This window comes from Typopeltis vanoorti, chromosome 4, assembly GCF_054136105.1.
Source record: "Typopeltis vanoorti isolate ZY-2024b chromosome 4, IOZ_Tvanoo_1.0, whole genome shotgun sequence".
Classification (NCBI taxonomy): Eukaryota; Metazoa; Arthropoda; class Arachnida; order Uropygi; family Thelyphonidae; genus Typopeltis; species Typopeltis vanoorti.
In genome coordinates, this window is record NC_143552.1 from 106561094 (window position 1) to 106586746 (window position 25653).

The following is a 25653-nucleotide window of genomic DNA, read 5'->3' on the forward strand; positions in this document are numbered from 1 at the left end:
TATATTATATTCACAATAGAGTTCTCTACTCATTCTGAAATCCCCCCCCCCCCAATTCAGAATACAAAAAAATCCATTGCTATTCTCTTGCTTCCAGGGTGCCATAGAAAAAACTACCTACATGCATTCTTTAAAGGTATAACATATACAGCCATCCTTTTAAGCCATACCAAAAATTAACTACCCTTATCCACTCACCAAAAGATTCTCTCTGTCATCTAGATCATCCTGGTATCTACAGTGCCCCTTGCTCATATAAACTTACATATTTTGGACAAATTGGAAGAACTGTTAGTTTCAGTTTTCTTCTAGATTGATATTATGTCTGTCATCTGCACTCTAGCCATTCCAAGGTGGCAGACCATGCCATGGATACAGATCACTAGATCCAATTATGGTCAATTCCCTGAGTGAATTGAATAACAGTTTTGATAAATTTGGTATGAAAATCAGAAATAAAAATACAGTGAAAATAGGCAGAAACATTGAAAATATTAACTACATCCTGAGTGGAAAACCTGTGGAACAAGTAAAACATTTCACTTAGGCACAATTTTTAGTGAAGATGGCAAATTAAATATGGAAACAACAGAATTAGCATAGCTGGTAGGAAATCAACTGAATAAATTTATATGGAATAAGTGAGAAATTAGTCAAAACACTAAATTTACTGTATCCAAGTTCAATGTATGCTATATATAGTGTTCAAACCCATTTTAACTTATGGATCTGAGAGCTGGGTTAGAAATAAAACACTTGATTAAAGTCTGGAGACCATAGGTATGAGAGTTCTAAGAGAGAGAGTATGGTGAACAGATGACATCACTGGCAATATCATATTAAAAATGAGGATATTAGGAAAGAACTTGACATTGTTAGCATTCAGGAGTGTGTTAGAAATGCTAATCTCAGGTGGTACAGTCACTTTAATAATAGAGGGAGGAACAATTAGCAAAACAAGTGTTCTTTGCCAGGCTGGCAGAAAAAAGACCAAGCTTTGGGTAGATTGATACAGTAAAAAGATTAGAAGATAGAAAAATAAGATCTGATAATATTGGAGTCTTGACAGGTAACAGATTAATTTGGAGGAAAATTTTTGATCGGAAGTTAGTAATGGTGTAACATTTCATGTAGTACCATCATAATATACTGTACACTCCCTGAGGGTACATGTTAAGAATTTGATGATGGTGATTAAGATATACCTAAATAATATTGAAGATCAGGATGTTGGTGATATTTAGGTGACATTTTTAAAACAAACACAAAAAATTATATGAGTAGGGAAAACAACATGGAAAGTGAAAACCAAATACATAAAATTCCATATTAGGAGCCCCCTTAACTCAGTTTTGAAGATACCCTTTGGGTGGAATGATCTGGATCTGAATTCCAACCAGGGCAGGAGCACCTTTATCAGAGTTTTCTATTGAAGGTGAGATATCCAGTCTCACAAGAGTTGTCAGTGTTTTTTCCCCAACTTGGCTTTTTCATCCTGGAAAATAGATATACCAGCCAAAAGAATATACACAATTGACTACCATATTATAGCATGCATACTGCCCCATCAGAGCATTGCAGGTTTCAAACAAATCAAGTTACTTGGCTGTGACAGGGCATTGAGCCTATCATGCAAAGGAAGATGGGAATTCCATATAATTAGATATTGATTATATAGAGAAACCTTGTGGAGAATTCATGACTAAAATTAACACACATGAACCACAGTAGTAGGTTTTTTTATTACGTAAATATTTCGTCCTAGGTATCTTAGGACATCATCAGTACAGTAGAACAATACTAGGAATGACACAAAAGATAGGGTGCGTATGTACAATGGAATCCAGATTGCGTGCAGTGGTGCATTGTGGCCTGAAATTAAATTAGATTAAATTGAATTAAATTAATTTAATTTAATTAAAATTAAATTACAGCTATTTTTACACAGTTTTGTATGACAATTTCCCATACTTTAGGGACGAAATAGATACCTAGGACGAAATATTTACGTAATAAAAAACCTACTACTGTGGTTCATGTGAGTTAATTTTAGTCATATTATTAGATACACTGATCTATCATTTGTCTGATGCTCAAATACCAGAATCTCTCAGTTAACCACTATACAAATTAACTTCCCAACATGACTAGGAAATTAAAAGATCATTCTATGAAAATGATATTAAAAATTTATTATTTTTCAGAGCCAAATATTTTTAAAGTTTAAAGTTTTTTATTTTTATTTTAAAAGTTTTGAAATTGGCTTAGAGAGCTAATGACAATACAATCTTCTACATTGAAATTGCCTTTGATTAGTGCTTTTGATTGTAACATTTCACTTGCCTAATAGTTGTTTCAGACTTTTGTTTTTGAACTATTGAATATCAAGTTTTAGAGATAAATAATCAAAGAGGTCAGAGATTATGTAAATTGGGAGAGTGATAAGGACAGGAAATATATTAAACACATTAATTAACAATCAATCTGAATAGAAATAATGGACTGAAGTAATTTCCATTATTAAAAATTATTATTCTTCATAATAGTCAATAGTTCTTTTTTTCATAGTTCAGTTTAAAAAATGTTAAAAAGCATTTGAGACTGTGCCTCTTGTTACTTACATGAGAATTTTATTTCATAGAATTTTTTAATTTTTTTTGACAAGTACCAAGGGCATTGTCAGTATAAAATTAAAATTAAACAAGCACAAGTAATGGAATAAAGATTCGACAATGACAATGTGTGAACTACATGTAAATGACAAGAGGCACAGTCTCAAATGCTTTTTAACATTTTTTAAACTGAACTATGAAAAAAAGAACTATTGACTATTATGAAGAATAATAATTTTTCATAATGGAAATTACTTCAGTCCATTATTTCTATTCAGATTGGGGAAATGAAGAATGGTTTCACAGCTTTCTTTGTACAGTCATCCTATAAAAAAAATCACTTTTGTGTAGGACCTTTCAGGCTTATATACTGCAGCCATAATTTTATTTTGCCACTCTAAATGGTCAATTGAAATTGAAACTGCCAGATGAATTTTAGAAATCCCAAAATGCCAAATTCACTACATTCCATCCTGCATTGCAGGATGATTACTACTATCAGATGGAATCCTTTTGCTAATTTCAAAACATTTATTCCCTTCAACGTGACTTTGAATTGAATTACAGACAGGATTGTTCTTACAAAAAGTGACGGAAATGTCAACAGTCAGCCAGTTTTAAACTACAACATATGTTAACAATTACAGAATGTGCTAACCTGATTGTATAGTAGTGAACAAATTAATTTGAACAAGCTGAATTTTTGTCAAGTTTTTGGTTTCAGTTTACTATTTTTGATTTTGGGTTTAGTTCACTATATTGATTGAGTGCTGTGTGTGTCTTTTAACTGTTTCTACAATGTTTATTAATAGTTTTGTGCATTTTTAATAGTGTAAACAAGTTGGCATTCCTTGTGTTTTATTAATTTTGTGTAGCTATAAAATGGATACATCTCCAAGGAAGCATGCAAAAATATGTACTTTTTCTCAGCATACATCCATGACTCAAAGACCAATTACCAATGAGTGTTGTGTTGGTTAATGCGATTTTAAAGAGTTTTAGGAAGATAGGTACCTTTTCTCCTGACAGAAAAGGAAAATGTGGGCAAAAAAGAAAACTACACTTAAGATTAGGAAAAGCAAAATGAATGCAAGATTGTCTGCTGTGAGCTTAAATGTGAATAATGTTTCTGACATGACAGTCTGTTGAAGATTGTTGGAAGCAGGAACTGACCACAGACCAAAAAAATAAATGACTGTTGACAAAGGCTGTACAGAAAAAAAGGATCCAGTGGGCAAAAGTGTACAAAGATTGGACTGTTGAGAAGTGGAAGAATTTCATATTCTTAGATGACAGCCATTTCTTTGTCCAAGGAGAGCGAGTATCCCATGTTCACAAATCAGCGACTGAGAAGAGTTCTCTCACCACCTTCAACAAGCTCCTAAACACTGAGCTAAAAAGATGTTCTGGGGTTGTTTTACGCATGACGGTCCAGGATCACTTGTGCCTGTTGATGGTATGATGAAAAGTGACCAATACATAAAAATATTGAAGAAAAGAGTGGTCTCACAGATCTAGAAAGACAATGAACTCATCTTCCAACAGATCTCACTCCATGCTGCACTTCAAAAAAGCAAAAGAGTTACTCAAAAATCACAACATCCAATTGCTTTACTGGTAGATAACTGTTCTGACATTAATCCAATAGAAAATTTGTGGGCCGTAGTAAAAAAAAGACTTGGAAAATTAAATTGTGATACAAAGGATAACTTAATACAATCCATTATATAAGTGTGGTTTCAAGATGCAGAATTAAGAAAAACATGTTCTACATTGGTCGAGTCCATGCCTAAGTGAATTAATGAACTTATTAGGAACAGAGAAGCACATAAATTATTAGGTAAAGTTGGAGTTTAATTTTGTACTTTCTTGCAAAATTAAAATTTTTCTTTAAAATGTGTGTTCAGATTAATTTGTTCGCTGCTGTATAATTGATCATATGCATGCCTTCTCCTTACTACACTTGAGCCTATTAGCAAAATTTGCAAAACACTTCAATCGATGATGATAATTCTTCTTCTGTGATCGAATGGAATTTACTGAAATTTAGTATTTTAGATCTCATCTAAATAGCTTGAGGTTTGATTGTTGTGATATTGTGTCGTATCACTATACACATATGCTTATGAAACATGTTATCATTATCTGTGATCATTGCATTGAAAAGAAGAAAGTGGTGAAAGAACTTGTAATCATGTTATATGAAAATATGTATTCTGTGATATCTATACAAGTGTGTTTATGGTATTTTGGGATAGTGTAAAAGAAGCTAATTTTTAGCATCTAAGCTTTTTTGTAAATTACCTTAGTTTGGAAAGAAAGGCTGATGAACTTAATAACTAGTTGTGTGATTCTTGATTTTCTTGAATTTGTAAAAAAGGTTTGCTTTTTTGTTGCTTGATGTGTATCAGCGTCTTGAGAAGAAAAGTGATATTGTTAAAAGTACTGAAATGTTATTTTTATATTGGTTAAATAAATGTTTTGTTTTCTGTTAATATTATCTGATTACAAGAATAATTTTGCTCATGTTTATTAGATATAAGAAAACCAGTTTTTTTTTCAACATGTTCATTGCCAATCACGCGATATCCCTTGATGCAAGTTCTCACTGGGTGGCCGATCATGCATTATCGCGTGGATGTCGCTGGCCGCAACGTTCATTGCCAGCCACGCAATATCGTGTGATACGAGTTCTCACTGCGCGGCCGATCACGCGTTATCGCGTGGACATCACTATCATGTTTCTAAGCGGAATAGTATAGCGGCCACAGTGAAACAGCGCGTAATATTTATATTGGCCACTAGGGAAGGGATCGACTTTCGTGGAGTGGGGATGGTCGCCAGCCATTGTCTATTGTTTATGTTAGCCAGTGTGCACAGTGGCGGCGTTCGGACAAGGCGACGACACGACGATTTTTTTTAGTTATTCGTTGATTTAGTGTGCTTGAAGTTTGGTTTTTATTTATTTTGAGTATTGTTTTTTTTTTTTTTTAGTAAGTTCCCTATAAATGTTGATTTTTGATAATTATTTTTTTCTATTTGTATGTTATTTTTAAAAATTCTATGTGATTATAAAAGACTGATAATTAAAGTTATAATTATTATGTTTAAATGTTTTTTATTTGTAAAATATATAACTTATTTGACCGAATTACATATCATGCGATATCGCATAATAGATATTTAGAGTACATAAATCCTATGTACATAGTAATAAAAGCATATAAATAATATATTAACTTATTTTGAGCACAATAAAAACTAAATAAAAAAAATTTGGCCACCACACGAAATTCCAATTTTCAGCTTGGCAATGGACGTGTTAATAAGGAATGAGCCTGTTTTAAAAGGTGAGAGTTGCATGTCATGTTTACATTTAATGGAATTGAAGTTAAGATTCAATTCCATTAAATGTAAATGCATGAATCCATTCTTAAACTAATGTTTTTTAATGATGAGACCACATGCAACAACAATAAATGATTTTTTTTTTTTTTTTTTTTTTTTTTTGTTATGTTGGCTTCATCAAACACTGAACCTTAACTCTTTGTCTCAAATGTCAGAGCATACACTGACACTGAATTATATAACCTCATCCAGAATGGAACATGCCCAGTCCACTGTAGTGTAATGCATTATGCCTTGTAGCACCACCATATACAAGCATAGTGTACTTGAGTACAAGAGTTGTGAAAAGGATATGACTGTGCGTCAGCTACCTCCATCTTGAATAGTTGGGATGCTTTTGTCATTGCTTGTGGCCAAATAAAAAAGTGAATTGATTACTTTTTTTTTTGATTAGCCTCTATGAGACTTCACTCTGCTCATAATCATCCACTTTCTATGTTCCTTTAGTTCTTTTTGCAGGAAGTGGTTGCACAGAATGGTATCAACAGGTGAAACTACCTCCTGCAAATATAACTAAAAGAGCGTGGAAAGGCAGCTGCTGTAGCGTAAGCAGCATACCAGTCAGAATTAGGATCCTTGGTTGCATGATGGCCAACATGTGACTTGGCTCATAGTAGACTGGTACACTGTCATGTTGAATACTTTTTATTTAATAAAAAAAAAACTTTTTAAACAGTATGTGTAATATAAATTGCCATTCTAGTAGCAAAAATTAATGTAACGAATTATATTTCCCCAAAAAATCAGTTTTGTTCTTCCTATTATTATTATTTATTGACCTCGTCTTCTTGGATGGTTTTCACACTATTCTCCAAATTTATTGGGACGTATTAAAAATGGGGAGGGAGAGAGATCTTAGGTGAGTACATTCTCTCTTTTTTTTTTTTTTGCAGCAAGTAGGATTTTGCATAATTTGTCGACCCCCCCCCCCCACACAGGGTGTTTGAGAATACCCATTACAAACTTAGGGTATGTAGGAGAGGGGGTCAGGGTAGATCAGATATTGATTAGCAACCCATGTCCCCCAAATGCAGCGTTGCAATTGCAATAGTACAGGTTGAAAACGTTTCCAGGTCTGTGCTGACATGTATGGTGAAGCTCAATATAATGGGAGAAACTGCCTGTTGGTTGTATGCACAGCGATTCCAACATTATCCAACTCCATCGCACATCCTGTTTGCCAATGCAAATCAGCCATTGCAGGAAACAAGTTCCTTCAATTTCAGCAGGTGTGACTGTGGAGCTCCAAGGACTCACCGTACCCCCAGATCTGACAAAAATGATGAGATGCTTTGTCAGGTTGAGGAGAACCTTTCTGTGAGTATCCATAGCAATGCACATGCCATGGGTGTTCCTCACTCCAGCACCTGGCAGGCTCTGTATACCAATCAACTCCACCTCTTCTGGTATCAGAAACTGGGTCCAACCGATTTTGCACCATGGGTTGGGTCTGTAGGTGGTTCAGTCACCATTTATAGAGGAGCCTTAATTTCCAGAACTAGTTCTCTTCATCAATGAAGCTGTATTCAGTAGGGAAGGCATGTGGAACTGCCAAACAGCCACATTTGGTCCAGGGACAACCCTCACATCACTGACTATGGATTTCAGAATAAGTTTCCATCAACATGTGGGCAGGTCATTGATGATGAGTTGATTGGACCGAATCTTCCATCCCACTTGAACGGTTGAGATGGAAGAAACATTGCCACGGTTGTTGAAAGATGTGCCATTGCATGGGCAACGTGGTTTCAACACAACAGTGCACCACCACCACCACCACCACCACACTTTTCACTTGACATCCGACATGATCTCCACCAAATGTTTGATGTGCAGGCCATGGATTGGCAGAGGTGGCATGGCCTGCATGCCCTGTGAATGTCATACTATGCATGACCTGCACTGGATGTGAAGGCCATGCCATCTCTGCCTATCCATTGTCCCCCAAAGATGGCCTGCATGTTTCCAGACTTAACCCCATTGGACTTTTTTTGTCTGGAGTCAGAAGAAGATTTGTTGGCAAGGGTAACGACTGCAGCAGAGCAAGATCCAAACTGTGCCAAGGATTTTTGAAAGAGTGCACCAGGTGTAATGCATGCTGTGAAGTTGGTGGTCACAACTTGGAGCACCTTTTGAAGTGGCATTCTGAAACATCCGGTGTGTATGTGTGTGTGTATTCTTGACCTTGATATGAAGTTCGAAACATTGGGTCATTATTTTGGTTTAATGATATAAACCAAATTGAATTTTTACTATAACATGATCGTTGTCTCCATAATTTATTAGAATAAATGCTGATCACTATGTAACTATGAAAGAAAGCAAAAATGAGAATTAGCTGGAAATATTTCATCAATTATTTTATTATTATTATACGGGCATCTCCATGGAGTCTGAAGACCCATCGCAGGAAACCCAATCTGTCCACACAATCTGTTATACCTCTCCTTGAACCCATTAACAGAAATGACTGGCAACCCATTCCACTCATTCACCACTCTCCAAGCAAAAAATCTAGCCCTGAAATCCCTACTTACCACATCTTTATTCAACTTCCAGGGATGACCCCTTGTTCTAGTCCCTCTAGCCAAGTGCTGAAACATTTCCCTTGCATCTATCCTATAAAATCCTTTAAGCAACTTAATTGTTTCTATCATATCCCCTCTTTTTCTCCTATCAACCAACTTCCTGCAATCCACACACCTTCAATCTATCCTTATAGGGAACATTCCACAGGCCACTCACCATCTTGACCACTCTCCTTCAAATGCTCTCCACTACTTCCTTATCCCCAAAAAACCCAGGGGGACTAGACTCGAGGACAGTAATCCAGATGTGGGCATATTAAGGCCTTATAAAGAGGAATTACAACTTATTTTTCTCTACTTGTTAATGTGTTATTCATTAGCAAGTAATCTTATGGGCTACCTTAGCAATATGTCCTCTAAAGTTTAACTCTCTGTGTACCACGTCCCCTAAATCTCTAGCTTCATCTCTTTCCTGGATCAGTGCCATCAATGTATACACAGCTTGTAATCTATTTTTCCCAAAATGCATAACTTTAAATTTCTCGACATTAAACTGACACCCATTAACTTTTGCCCATACTGATGGCCTATTTGAATCTTCCTGTAAGCTCTCCACATCGCCTTGATTAACTATTACTCTACCTAATTTTGCATTATCAGAAGCAAGGTAAGTAGTTTTCTTTGTCCACCATGGTGATGAAATAATAAGCAGAACTTTGTATTAAGCATGATAAAGCATATTAGTGTGCATGTTCCACATCAGTCAGACTGCACACACCATTGAAAGAGTATCACGTATCTATTATCACCTGAATTAGTTTAATTTTATTGACTAACTTCAAGACACATAATAAAATGTTACAATAGAAATGAAATTTCCTTATAAATTTAGGACATTGAAATAATTTCTGAAGAAGCCATTTAAGTATAGAATTGAAAATATTTATCTAATGTAAGCTAAGTTAACTTTTAATGGTTAAAGTTCTCAAAAATCGACAACAAACAATGAGATTGTGCCGGTTTGTGCTGAAGGTAAAAACAGATGGAGTAATTGGGTATATAAAGGTCTTTGTTCACATATTTCAACACATTTTTGCAACATTTTTAGCTTTGAAGTCTTCATCTTCTTTTAATCTTTTTATGGCCACTTCTGGCCATAGGTGTCTCCAAATTATCTCCAGCTGTTTCTATCCTAAGCTTCTTGGTGCCAAAGAGTTCCAATTGTTTTTCTTATATCATCTGATCATCCTCTTTCAGGTTTTCCAATTGATTCTTTACTTTCATATGGCTGCCACTCTAGTAAAACTTTTGTCCATCTATTGTCCTTGAATCTTGCAATGTGTCTCATTGCATTTCCATTTCTTTTGAAGTAAAGGTATCCCTTGCTTAATGCGGGATTTGATTAATGCAGCGAAATTAATTGTGGCAATCCCTTGATATATGTGGCAAGAGTTTTGATTAACGTGCCTTTAACCCTGCGGAGCTCGCAGCTGAACTGAAAGATACATGCAAAATATTTAATATAAAAATTCTTACACAATTTAGTGTATAGCTCGGAGGTCATGAGTAGCTGTACATTCATATGTTATGAGTGATATTCTGCACTGTTTTTTGCTGTCAGTTTGGTTTAGCATATGTTATGTAACGGTTTGTGATATTTGACAGTAAGTTGTATCTGAGAGATACCGCGACCTCCGATGTCATTATAGTATGGTTTAGTTGTTGTTTTTTTTCTTTGCTCAATAATTTCTAGATTGTAACTGAAAATAAATAAACCATCATGTATTACTGAAATAGAGAGCTAAAAATTACTGAAATAGAAAGCTTATTTATCATACATGTCCTCTAGGGGATGTGCTTTACATTATGGAAAATGCTAAGAAAAGTGATCTGGAGCTTACCCCACCTTTACTACGAGTTGCCCATAAGGTTGCTTATGCTTGTATCCACCAAAACTTTTAGTTTTTATATATTCGGCACGAAACTCTTGTAGTTTCTATATTCGGCTATGAAATAATGTTGGATTCAATATCCACTTAATTTGTACCATCATGTATTATATTTGCAGTGTTTTTTTCTTTGTTTTATTGCTTGTTTGCCGGGGTCTGGAGAGTCATTTTGCTTATTATTGTAGAATTTATGCCGATAAGAAAAAAACTAAAACTGTTCAAACAACTCTTGATAACTTCTTTTGATAAAAAAATTGCAGTAAATAATGTAGTTACAAGTATTTATTAAACATTTACTTTGCATTCATTTTTTATCTTTTCTAAAAGAGTACCATATAAAACAAATTATTAATACAGTAATCGATCATGGACAAATTGTAATTTTTGCCATTGATTATTAGATTTGATTAACGCGATTTTGATATACGTGGTAACATCGAGGGATTAATTAACCGCGTTAATTGAGGGATACCTGTATGTTTTTTCCAATATCTAAAAATTTTGCTTTAGCTCTTATTTCTTTATTTTTGATTTTATTTCAGAGTCTTATGTTTAACAGATATGTTTCCATTCTTCTTTCTGTTTTTTGCATTTTATCTATTATTTCCTTTTTGATTGGCCAGATTTTTGCTCCGTATGTCATAACAGGCAATGCACATTGGTTGAACAGTCTTGCTCTGTTTCAGGTTTATTTTGCTGTTTAAAAATCTCTTCAATTTTCCAAAAGCTGCTCATCCCATTCCTATTCTTCTTTTCACTTCTTCTATGATTCCTTGTTTCTTCATTGTTTACCTTATGTTGTGCCTTTCATCTTCTATCTTATCAGCTTTGTAGTAATGGTATTTTATTCAATTAAATCCTCTAAAATTGAAGGGACTAATAATAATATAATATCAATACATATTTTTTAGTTATGTAATTTATTAAAACATTCCCATATGCTAAATATTTTGTAAATTTATTAGTTATAGCTTGATGATTTTGATTGATTCCATTAAGTGTCGTGAATTTTTAATATTTACTTTTGAACAATGGTAAAAGAAGATATAGACTTCAGCTCACTGAAATGAGAATGAAGCAACAGCACTTCTCAGAAAATTTAAGAATTCCAGAAAGCAGACCCACAGAATTTTAAATAGTTATATATCTGATAGGGGTGCTTAAGAGTCAAAGCTGTATAACTGAGAGGAGACCTCCACATAGCCTTTAAAGGAATGTGGAGAACCGACCAGGGCTTCTGACTTAATGTCCAATCCTCACCTTCTCGTGGTGCACCCTGTTGGGTATCTACCTGGATACTGAACAAATGAGGATGGGTTGGCAATTTGGGATTTAGCTGACCAAATTGTATTCTTATTGGTTAAACCAAAATAAAAAATGATGGTACAACATGACAAAATTTCATGCCGGCTGGGGCATCGCCTGGTTGAACAAGGCCCCCGTTGTTTTTGCCAGGGAAAAAGTGCTAACAGCAAAAAGTCAGCTACTGGAACAAATCTGATAACAAACCCCAACTCAACATCACCAGAGTTAAAGATCGGTACTATCAACGTAAGAAGCGTGAATGGCAAAGAAATGGAGCTAGCTGAGGAATTAGATAAGTACCAGATCGACATAATAGGGGTGGTTGAAACAAAAAAGACAAAAACTGGTGAGATCTTTCTGAGCAATAAATACAAAATGTTATATTCAGGCAATGACAATCAAGGAAAAGAAGGAGTAGCCATAGTATTCAACACTAAATATGAGGCTAATCTTCTTGAATGGCAGTCAGTCTCAAGTAAGTAGAGGAATTTTTTGAGGCGCTAGAGAAAGCTACTGACACAATGAAAAAGGAAAAGTTGGGGATCTAAATAGCAGAGTAGGAAGTGATTGTCAAACATACAAAAATGTTTTGGGAAAATTTGGAGAAAAGAACAAAGCTAATAATAATGGCAAATATCTGTTGGATTTCTGCTCAGGACATAGACTGATTATTACTAACACCATGTTCCAACATAAAAATGTGCACAAATTTACATGGAGAGAGAAGAGGCTAGGAATAAGAAAGGCCTCATTAACTATGTTATTGTTGATAGTGATGTTTTCTCTCTGGTGCAGGACACCAGAGTTTACAGAGGATTTGAAATTGGAAGTGATCACTATTTAGCCTTGAGCAGGATAAAAATTGAATGTCATATTGAAAAGAGTAACATGTAAGAAAGTTTTAAAGCGAATAAAAGTTGAGCAGCTCTCAGATGTGAACTGTAGACTAAAATACACAAAGATCATTGAAGAAAAAATGAAAGAGTTTGAGAACAGGAATCAAACCTTGGAGATTCAGTGGCAAACTCTGAAGAAAACATTGATTGATTCTGCCAGAGAGGCATGTGGTGAGGTTGTCTGCAAGGATAAAAAAATCAGAACTCCCTGGTGGACACATGAAGTTAAAGAGGCAGTGAAAGAAAAGAAGAAAGCATATCAAAAAAAAAGTTCCTGACAAATCAGTCAGCTTGTGCTCTTAGAGAATACAGAGACAAATGCAAGAATGCTAAACACTGTGTAAAACTAGCTAAACAAAAGTCATTGGAGGACTTTGGCAAGAATATAGAAAATAAATATCAAGAAGGTGGCAAAATATTCTGGAGGTTGTTGAAGAAACTTGGTAATGGAGGAAAGAGTGCTGTAAAAGGAGTTAGAGATGATAAAGGTGACATGAAAACAGGAGAAAAAGATATCCTTGAAGTATGGAGTAATTACTTTGAAAAACTGCTAAATGAAATAAGCAGTGATGATAGCAGAGTGGTAAAAAACACTGACCAGCATGCAGTCAGGAATGCATATCCATACTTGAAATGTGGAAAGGCAGCAGGAGTAGATGATATTCGACCAGAAATGCTATGGTGGTATAAGAGTCTTACAGTGGCTGCACTGCATAGTTCAGAAAGCCTGGACAGAGGGACGGATTCCTGATGATTGGAGTAGAGCTCTCATAGTATAGTACCCATATATAAAAAGGGAAATAAAACTGAATGTGAGAATTACAGAGGTATTTCCCTACTGAGTGTTCCTGGCAAGATCTATGCAAGTATATTTGAGAAACGGTTGAGAAGAATTGTGGAAGAAAAGCTTGGTGAAAAACAAGCTGGATTCAGGCCAAGTAGAGGCTGTCAGGATCAGATCTTCACTTTACGACAAATAGTTGAGAAAGCATGGGAATATAACAAAGATCTGTATTTAAGTTTTGTCGATTTGGAAAAGGCATATGACAAGATATCAAGAGAAAAGCTATTCAATACACTACAGTTATATGGTGTCAGTGGGGCATTATATCAAGCAATACTTAGTCTTTATTTGAGTTGTAAGTCAGCAGTTAGAATTGAAAGAAGTACAGGAAGATGGTTTAATGTTAAATCTGGTGTGAGACAAGGATGTACATAATCCCCTCTGTTATTCATTATCTATATGGATCACATTATGAAGGAAAGTGGTATTAAACATGATATCAGAATTGGAGATATTAATATCAGCTCTTTGCTTTATGTGGATGATGTTATACTTCTAAATAAATCCGCTACAAGTCTGCAAGATTCTCTGACTAAATTGAATAGCTGTTGTAATAGATATGGTATGAAGGTCAGCAATAAAAAGACAAAGACAATGAAAATAGGCAGAATCATTGAAAATGTCAACTGTGTTGAGAATGGAGAACCTGTGGAACAAGTAAAACATTTCAACTACTTAGGCACGATTTTTACTGAAGGTGGTAAATTCAATATAGAAATAGACAACAGAATCAGCAAAGCTAGTATGGTGGGAAGTCAATTGAATAAATTCATATGGAATAAGAGAGAAATTAGTCGGAACACTTAAATTACCTGTATACAAGACAGTGTTCAAACCAGTTTTAACTTATGGATCTTAGAGCTGGGTCAGAAGTAAAACACTTTACCAAAGACTAGAGACTGCAGATATGAGAGTCCTGAGAAAGATTATAGGTGTGAACAGATGGCATCAATGGCAATATCATATTAAAAACGAGGATATTAGGAAAGAACTTGACATTGTCAGCATCCAGGAATGCGTTAGCAGAGCTAATCTCAGGTGGTATGGTCACTTAAACAGAATGGGCGAAGAAAGATTAGCAAAACAAGTGTTCTCTGCCAGGTTGGCAGCAAAATGTCCCAGAGGAAGACCAAGATATAGGTGGATTGATACGGTACAAAGTGCCATAGACGATAGAAATATAAGATCTGATAATGTTGGAGTCTTGACAAGTAACAGACTGATTTGAAGGAAAATTGTAGATAGGAAGTTAGTAATGATGTAATTTTTTCATGTACTACTACCATATCCTGTACACCCCATGAGGGTACATGGCAGGAATTTGATGATGATGATGATATATCTGATAAGCTATAATTGATATTTTTCATGTGTGAATTTGAAGTGTATACAAACAGTTTTTATTAAATTCTACTGCAATAGTAAGTCAGATTAAATCAACTCATATTGGAATATCTTTGCTTAAATTCTCTTAAATTCGCTTACTATTTGTCTATTTCCACTCATTATGAGGGGAGGGAGATAATCAAGACATATAAGTTGGTAAGGTGTTATTACTGATTTAATGTGGATCAGATCTTTCATAGAATGGGTAGAGACAGGAGAACAAAAGGTCAACCTGGGAAGCTGTATAAGGGGGATGTGAGCAAGGGGGTGAGGAGTAGGTTTTTGCATGGAGAGTTGTGTGGTGGTTGTTGCAATGAATTACCCGGGAGTGTGATGAGTGCAGAGACAATGAATACATTCCGTCATGGTTTGATAAGCTATGTATGTAACGGAGGTCCTCCTGTGATGAATCATTGATTCCATAGAGATCTAATAAATAATAAATATTAAATGAAACATGATTTCTAATTTTATACAAATAGAAAGTAAATTAGGACAGGAGTACTAGATAAAAGAATTACACATGGTATAGTCATAAATGAGAGGCCTTTAATAATTTTTCACATATGGTAATTGAAGATTAGAAACATAAGAGAACATGGAACATCAAACACTAGAATGTATATCACATATTTATTATACTGTAATTGAGAGTAGGCAAATGGGGGAAAGAGGGAAGGGACAAAGAATTGCAGCAATAGAGTAACTTTTTTCCTTTTAGTTCTTAAAACAACACACAGTGAAAAAATTTGTTAAGAAATTAAATTTTCAATTTAGGTTGGAGAACGTGTTGTGGTGTTGAGTAAAACAAGAAAATCTAGAACATCCCCATCTTCTCTTCCACATTTACTGAGAGCACCATCAAGAATATGGATCCCTCCAAGGGCAGATACTGTAGATATGTAAGTGATTCCAAGATGTTTCTTCTGTAGCATATTTAACCAGTATTAGCACATTCAAAGTTGTATTATTAAAAAAGAAAAATTAAAGTTTTTATTAACTTGTTTGTATATTTTTATAGCATTTCTGATCAATAATAAGGCCATTTTGTTTTTCTCAGATATTTACTGAATTTGTATTTCAACATACATTTTACTGCATTTGTTTGTTAGTAGCTTCATCAGATCAAATTTATTGTTATATAAATTTGATATGTTGAACAAGGTTATGAAATATATGTTGTTAATATATATAAATTAGCAGTTCGTATTGGAAATCTTAATATTGCTTCATTTATATAGTTCAAGAATAAATCTTGATTATAATATCATTTCTGATGTTGGTAGCACATTTTTTTTTTCCTGTGATATTCTATGGGCAATAGCAATAGATTTCTTGTCGTACATAAGTTGTTAATAATTATCTTTCAGTGATCACAAATTACATAAATTCTGATAAAGTAACATCTTTCATGAAAATGAAAAAGAGAAATCTTGTCTTAAATAAAGATTAATGTATTTGAAATTGGTAATTCTTGACCACAAAGATTAATAAAAATTAACTATTATTTAGATATTGGTCAAGTGTAGGTGAATAACTAATTTAATTACCAACTAGTTTAGCCGGCTTTTACAAGCTGGCGAAGCTAGTTGGTAATTAAATTAGTTATTCCCTTACACTTGACCAATATCGAAATAATAGTTAATTTTCATTAAAGATTAATGTTGGTAGCACAACATTTCATTTGTTTACTCCAGTATAAGAAAAAAAATAATGCTGGCATGAATTTTGAGGGTAATGCTAAGGTCACAAAATATTAGCAGCAACTCATTAATAGGTGATGCCTATGGATCAGTAGCTTTAGGTAAAGTCAGTAGAAGCCAGTTTCATTTGGTTCTGAGACATTTAACACAAGTACCATTTACTATAATCGTGATGAGTGTTTCGTTACAAATAAGTAATTGTCCAGTAAGTTCTTGTTTTGACTGCACATCATAATGACAGCTGTTCAGAGACACAAATCCTCTTCCTTTATGAAAAATAATAAAATGTATTAATTTTATTTGTAACACAGAATCATATACCTTACTGATTGGTTGTTTGTGTTGAGTAATTGCCAAAATGAAAAAGCTATACCCATTAAACAGTATTCTTTTAGATAGTGTCGTTTAAAGAATTGTAAAACCCTTTTAGTAACTTAAATGTTACTGTCTTTTCCACTTATCAACCAACTTCTGTATTCTGCAAATCCTCAGTCCATCATTGTAGGGAGCATTCCACAGACTGCTCATTTTGACACTAACCTCTGGATCCTCTCCACCACTTTCTCATCCCCAAGAAACCCAGGTAACCAGACTTGTGCATAGTAATCCAGATGTGACTGTATCAAAACCATATAAAGGGAATGTTAACTTCCTTAATCTCTGCTTGTTTCAACTGTCCTCTGAAGTTTAATTTCCTATCCACCAACACCTCTATATTCCTAGCTCATCAGCTTTCTGGAGTATATAGTTTTCTTCTGGAGTTCAAAGCTTGCAATCTCTTTTCCTCAAATATATAACTTTACACGCTTCCATATTAAACTGGCATCCATTATTACATTGTGATACCTAACTCCAAATTCATTTAAGTACAATCCATTACCCTTATATGGAGTTCTTTTCTCCATCAAATTCATTTTCAAGGATTGCAAACTCACACTATTCCTTCTACACAACCTATGCATTGATTCATTTGCAATTATCAACTTCATCTTCTCAATTTACCTCTATTATACTCCTTTCTTTTAGTGTTACACGGTGATCAGCATTCATTTTTGAAATTATGGATTCTACAACCGTGTTAAAATAACTCTTTATATTATCCCGACGTTTAGATCTTCATATCAAGATCATCATCTCAAGCATACATAAATATACAAGACAAGCTGCGTTACATTTCAAACCGTAAGCTAGAGAAATCATTGTTTCTCTAGCTTACGGTTATTTCTTGATATTTCCTACAGTCCTGCCTATTTTCATAGTTTTTCTATTGCTGATTTTTATACTCAATCTGTTGCAGCAGTTTAGTTAGATTACTGGATTTGTTTAGAAATATAACATCATCTTGTATAGAATTATGTACAGGTATTATATATATATATATACACACGCATATATATATATATATATATATATATATATATATATATAGAGAGAGAGAGAGAGAGAGAGAGAGAGAGAGAGCTGAGTTCCCTGATTTTGATAACAGTTTAATGCTACTTTCCTAATGTGATTCATAGATGTGAAATTTTGCATCATCCAACTCTTCTGTTCAAATCACACATGTGTGTATATATATATATATATATATATATATATACACACACACACACACACACACACACATACAGGTATCCTTTGATTAACACGGTTAATTAATCCCTCGATATTACCGTATATCAAAATCACTTTAATCAAATCTAATAATCAATGGTAAAAATTACAATTCGTCCATGATCGATTACTGTATTAATAATTCGTTTTATATGGTACTCTTTTAGGAAAAATTTATTAAGTAAATGTTTAATAAATACTTGTACCTACATTATTTACTGCAATTTTTTTATCAAAAGAAGTTATCAAGAGTTGTTTGAACAGTTTTAGATTTTTTCTTATCGGCATAAATTTTACGATAATAAGCAAAATGACTCTCCAGACCTCGGCGAATAAGCAATAAAACATAAAGGAAAAAACACTGCAAATATAATACATGATGGTACAAATTAAGTGGATATTGACTTCAACATTATTTCATAACCGAATATAGAAACTACAAGAGTTTTATGCCGAATATATAGAAACTAAAAGTTTCAGCAGATGCAAGCATAAGCAACCTTATGGACAACTCGTAGTAAAGGTGAAGTAAGCTCCAGATCACTTTCCTTAGTATTTTCCATAATGTAAAGCACATCTCCTAGAGGTCATGTTTGATAAATAAGTTTTTGGTTCTCTATTTCAGTAATACATAATCGTTTATTTATTTTCAGTTACAATCTAGAAATTATTGAACAAAGAATAAAAAAAAACAAAAAATAATTAAACCTTACTATACTGACATCAGAGATCGCGGTATCTCTCAGATACAGTTTACTGTCAAATATCACAAACCTTTACGTAACGTGTTAAACCAAACTGACAGCAAAAAACAGTGCGGAATATCACTCGTGACATATGAATGCACAGCTACTCATGACCTCCAAGCTATACACTGAATTGTGTAAGAATATTTATATTAAACATTTTGCATGTATCTGTCAAATAAGTTATGAGCTCACAGGGTTAAAGGCACATTAATCAAAACTTTTGCTGTGTATATCAAGGGATTGCCGCAATTAATTTCGCCGCGTTAATCAAATCCCGCATTAAGCAAGGGATACCTGTATGTGTGTGATTTGAACAGAAGTATATATATATATAATATATATATATATATTTTTTTTTTTTTTCCAGTCTGTTATATTTCACAGTTTAAGCATGCTTAACATTTTCCAGTATAATTGTTATCTATAATATGAAGCCAGAATTCTGCAGTAATCTGAATATCCTTTACCTTGAAGATTTTTAATTCCTAATTTTACCTCTAAAACTGTTGAAAATAAGGAATTTAATTATAGATAAGTGAAGTTATTAAGGAGAAAGCTTAATCACAGTTTATACATATAGTACATTTTTAAGCCACTTATTACGTGAAATTACACACAGAGTGAGTGTTCTATGAAAGAGATGAAATTAAGACAGATAGATATATTAATCCTGGAAAGTAATTTGAGATCCTAATTTCATATTACATATATGTATGTGTGTGTGATACCTGTGTTTTAAATGAAATTAATTTTGTAAGAATGTTTATTATAATGAAGGGTATACAAATCCTTTGATTTGTATCCCCTTCATTATTATTATTAAGGTTGCCAGAAAAATAGCCGTTTGGCTTTCAATCAATGTTTATTATTATTATTATTTTAAGATGCCAGAATGTGTTTTTTATTTGGTTATCATGAGTTTTGTCCTTTGCATTCATTGTGATAATCTCTGCTTTCTCTATTTTGACAAGAATTATATGAATTCTCACAGTGCATGTACAATAGCAGGTTGTTAAGGGTGTATTACTAGGTTAAACAACTCCGAGTTCAGTGTTCTAGTAATGAAAGAGAAGCAAAGTAAGATATATTTAGTACTGAGATCAAGACCTAAATTTTTTTTTTTTTTTTTTTTTTTGTGCTTAAGACAGAAGAAGCCACAAATTTTATTGGTTGCTGAACCTTACATGAAATTGATTACTGAACTTGAACTGAGTAAATTTTATCAAAACCTGTGAATTTGCTTCGAGAAATCAGATTTTTCTCTGATTGCCATATACTTCTAGCATCCAGTTTATTTCAGTGTTCTTAAAAAAAATTAAAGGAAATAGTCTCCTTTCTACTGAAATTTTAGAACTTTCTGACTGTCAAGAGCTGTGAAGAAGTTTTTGTTTCCTATAATTATAGAAATAGATATAAAGAAAGAAAGTTCTTTCTTTTCAGGAAAGTTTTTTCAGGAATTACTGTGCAGTTTAGCTTTGACTTTGAGCCTCAACTGCTTTGCCAACAAGACCTGTAATATTCTGCCAGGGTAAGCAGTCTGATTACTCCTGTTTTGCTAATATTCAAAATTTGATGAAATTATATATTTTGATAATTGTCTGGTTGGGTCAAATTCAATCAAATTTGGTATTTGGGCTTTATGTTAGGAGTTGTTTAGATGATTAAAGTTTGGCTTCAGTTGGTTCATTCTTATTGGCAGAACAATCAAATCATTATTACTGTTCTGCAATGATTGGATGGAATTTAAAGAGATATGATATTTAGGATTTTTATTAAAATTTGTCAAATTATTTCAATTTTTATTTTAAGTGGACCATTTGTAGTGGCAGAATTAGCAAAGATATACACTGTCACCAATAATTGTCCAGACACTTTGGCAATTTACAATTGATACCAGCAGGCGAACCCTAATATCGAGTATGTCCATCTTTGGTTTTGATCACCTCCTACAGGTGAGAGAAGCTTTCCATCAATGTGCAGCAGACATTGGTGGAATTTGTCTCCATTCCTCCATCAAAGCAGCACTGGGTTCAGTGACAAATCAAAGACGTGCTGCTCTGGACCTCAATTGCCGCTCCAGTTCATCCCACAGGTATTCGATGGGATTAAGGTCAGGACTCTGCACAGGCCAGGGCAGTCATTTAACACCTATCTCTTTATACCATTCCATAACAGCTGCAGTTTTGTGGCATGGGGCATTGTCATCTTGACAGTAACACGGGTCCATTCCATTAAAAACTCCACAATGTAGGCAGCACCTGATTATCCAGAATATCAAGGTAGTGAGCAGCCTTCATGGAATCACAGACAATGACCAGTGGTTTTTGTCTGTGAAAGAGATGGGTGGTTTTTATTTTTAAGAGAAACTTGTGTCATAGTACTATACAATATATACACATGAAAACACAAGGTAAAAGTATTATTTATTTAAATATACTGCCAAATATTTCAGTCTGAAATTATCATCGGTGGCTTAAAAGCAGTTTTTTACAAGGTAGAATGCAAACAATTGATTCGTTCAAAATAGAACAAGCTACATGATGTTAAATCGCTAATAGTGTTTTGCTTTCACTGAAGAAAAGATTAATCATAAAAGTGTAAAATAAATTGCATATACATATATATGAAAAATAAATTAGTTTGAATGACTATAATACCAAGAATAAAAAAGATAAAGTTTAATGCTGAGATACTACTAGTTTCGTTGAAAAAATCAACTTCTTCAGGTATCAAAGACAAAGAATTATATAAAAAATAACAGAGACATTATATAATTACATCAACAGATCTAATATCCATAGTACAGTTTAAACAGGAATGCATGCTGAGTTCCAATTGAAGTTGACTACATGCGTGAGTTATCACGAGAGCGCCAGTACTGGACAGTGGCAATGTGTGCGTCAGAAAGATTGTAGCTAAAGCTGTTGTTTATATGGGATGAATCGAGGGATATTTCTTTAGATTTGATTATCTTTCTTTCAAGCTCATCATAACACATATGTATATTAGAAGTTTGTGGCCAGTCTATGAGGTGTTGGTGGCCGTCATGTGATACCGTTATATAGATGATGTATTCCTCATTTGGGAACACTGTTTAAACAACCTCAATATTTTTCTAGACCATCTCAACAAGTTTCATGAGAAAATCAATTTCACCTACGAACTGGAATCCAACAACTGTCTTCCCTTTTTGGACTTAAAACTTACAAGACGCACTGAAAATATCAAAATCTCTATTTTTTAGAAAACCCACACACATGCAGACAGATACCTTCATGCTTCTTCCCATCACTACCCTCTGCAAAAATTTGGTATTATTTCAACCCTGGCACATTGAGCCAGATCTTTATTAACAGACGAAACAGAGATTGAAAATGAACTTAGTTTACTAAAAAGGACTTTTGTCAACAATGGTTTCTCTCTTAAGAAGATTGATAAATTTATCTCTCACTGTCGTTCACCTACTATTGAAGATTCTTCTTCTTTCCCAAGAGCATTTATATCTTTGCCATACATCAGCTCTCTCTCCACAAAACTTGCAAAAATTCTTAAGAAATTCAACATTAGAACTTTTTTCACTCCGTTTCCAAAACTTCGCTCCATACTAAGTAGACCTAAAGTAAAACATCTCCCTCTTCAGTATCCAGGAGTCTACAAGATCATGTGTGAATGTGGCAAACCATACTACGGTTAGACGCTAAATCTATCCTTTTACATATTGAGGAACACAGAAAAGACATATCCTACAATAGGACCAGAGCCAGCACTTTCTCAAGTCACATTCTCTTCTCTGTTAACTCGGATGAAGACCACCAACACCTCATAGACTGGCCACAAACTTCTAATATACATATGTGTTATGATGAGCTCGAAAGAAAGATAATCGAATCTAAAGAAATATCCCTTGCTTCATCCCATATAAACAACAGCCTTAGCTACAATCTTTCTGATGCACACATTGCCACTGTCCAGTATTAGCACTCTCGTGATAACTCACGCACGTAGTCAACTTCAGTTGGAACTCCAGCACACATTCCTGCTTAAACTGTACTATGGTCTTTTATATTAGATCTGTTGATGTAATTTTATAATGTCTCTGTTATTTTTTATATAATTCTTTGTCTTTGATACCTGAAGAAGTTGATTTTTTCAACGAAACTAGTAGTATCTCAGCATTAAACTTTATTCTTTTTTATTCTCAGTATTATAGTCATTCAAATTAATTTATTTTTCATAACATTATCTACCGAGTAAATATGAACGCTGATATGTATAGATATATATATGTGTGTATGTTAAAGATACCAAGAAATTTTAATCCTTTTTTCTCAAGTAAGCAAACAAGCAAGTAAGCTAAGTTTGCGCCTGAAGTATTTTCAGGTCTGAGGCAACTCGTGGTAAAGGTGGCATAAGCTCTGATTGCTTGCCTTAGTATCCCATAATACAAAGCACATATCCTTACAGATATGTATAATGCTATGTATTATGGGAAGGGTCACTACTCAGACCGGTTTTGACCTTTATTGAGGTGCTGTTTAAGTAAAGACATCTCTAAAAATTAGGCAGTCCCCCAGACCACTCCCTACGAGTGACTGTCCAACTCAACGGTGGCTCCACTCAGTCACAGGCTCACCCCACCACCACCACCAAGCAGAGCCATAATCTCAGCGGTGGCCCCACTCAGAGACAGCCCCCCCCCCCCGCCCCGAGCAGAGCCATAATCTTAGCTTGGTCTCCACGCAGAGATACTCTCCTTAAATAGGTGTTTGAATTTGTGCCGGAGTTGTGGTCTGCCTCTATTATGTTGCGCTAATCCAGACTTTTTGGATTTTTTGTGAAAAATATATGATTGAAATATTTGTATTCTTTTTTTTTTTATTGAGCATCCAGTTTGTCCAAAGTAGGAAAGATGGCAGTCACATGGAACATGGTATACACCTAGAAGAGACATAGGTGAGCATTTATCTTTAGAAGAGGAGAAATAACTTGAGAGTTTATTAATAGGAATATAAGTCACTACTAAATCATATTTCTTCAGAATTCTTGAAATAGGTTCTGAAATGCCAGAGATGTATGGGATTGGAACCCGATGTATTGATTCTTGGGTGTTTTGGTTAGGTTTGTAGGAGTCATACAGATGTTGTGTAGTCCTTTTGGAGAAGCCATTTAATTTCATACATTGTTTGATAGTAGAGACTTCTTCCTGTAAATGATGGGGAGTTGAACAATTAGTCAGCTCATCGAATTAAACACTTTATTATTCCTGTCTTTTGAGAAGGATGATGTGCAGATTGTTGAAGAATGTAACATCCAGTGAAAGTGGGTTTCTATAAACTGATAGTGAGCAGATGAGAAGAATGTCTGAAAATGATAATTTTTTGTCTCTTTCAATTTCCATAGTGAATTTGATACAAGAATGTAAAGTATTGATATTAGCTAAAAACGTTGGTAAGGTATCTATGTTGTGAGGCCACACCGCAAAAATGTCATCTATATATCTATATATGTCATCTATATATCTAACCCAAAATGAAGGTTGAGGGTGTATAGATGAAAAAAGGATGTCTTCGTAATGCTCTAAATAAAAGTTGGCTAAAGCAGGGAGAGAGTGGACTTCCCATGGCAGTTTCTTCTACTTGGCTGTAGAATTTGTTTTAACAAACGAAGTATCCAGAATACATCACGAATTCGAACAGTTTTACTATATCTTGTGGCAATATTTCAATAAGTAGTTGTAAAGTCTCTTTGAGAGGTACGTTTAAATAGGGATTCTACGTCGAAACTCACCATAATTCAGTGAATGACAATCAAGGAAAAGAAGGAGTAGCCATAGTATTCAACACAAAATACGAGGCTAATCTTCTTGAATGGCAGTCAGTCTCAAGTAGAGTAATGTGGGCAAATATGAGAATGGGGAACTGGACAATGAGACTTATTTGTGCCTATGATCCCACAGAAGGTTCTACTAAGGTAGAAGTGGAGGAATTTTTTGAGGCTTTAGAAAAAGCAACTGACACAATGAAAAAGAAAAAGTTGGTCCTTGTTGGGGATCTAAATAGCAGAGTAGGAAATGATTGTGAGACATACAAAAATATTTTGGGAAAATTTGGAGAAAAGAGCAAAGCTAATAATAATGGCAAATATCTGTTGGATTTCTGCTCAGGACATGGACTGGTTATTACTAACACCATGTTCCAACATAAAAATGTGCACAAATTCACATGGAGAGAAGAGGCTAGGAATAAGAAAAGTCTCATTGACTATGTTATTGTTGATGGTGATGTTTTCTCCCTGGTGCAGGACACCAGAGTGTACAGAGGATTTGAAATTGGAAGTGATCACTATTTAGTCTCGAGCAGGATAAAATTGAATTTCATTTTGAAAAGAAAAACATATAAGAAAGTTTTAAAGCAAATAAAAGTTGAGCTGCTCTCAGACGTGAACCGTAGACCGTAACCCTAGAAATAAATAGGCTAAAGTCGAGGCACCCTCCAATCTTAACAAAAAAAATCTTGCAGAGACAAGTTTCAACATGGAGAAGTGGAAAGAGTCCTGGTGTAACACTTCAACAGGGATCTTCCATGAATTAGTGGACCCAACACAGATACCTTCAGGTTTTGACCTACCTCAGAAAACTTGGTCTGCCCTTAACCGAATCTCCA

General features: G+C 34.3%; 1 protein-coding gene across 3 annotated transcripts in view; it reads left to right on the forward strand.

Annotated features, from left to right (window-relative positions):
* The window catches only part of LOC150107578 (F-box only protein 42-like), a 190802-nt gene that overhangs the window by 117658 nt on the left and 47491 nt on the right, over window positions 1–25653 (forward strand). For all 3 annotated transcript variants that reach the window (XM_090391401.1, XM_090391402.1, XM_090391403.1), the window contains exon 8: window positions 15706–15830. In XM_090391401.1, coding sequence (XP_090247527.1) covers window positions 15706–15830 — 125 coding nt within the window. The remainder of the gene's footprint in view (window positions 1–15705; window positions 15831–25653) is intronic.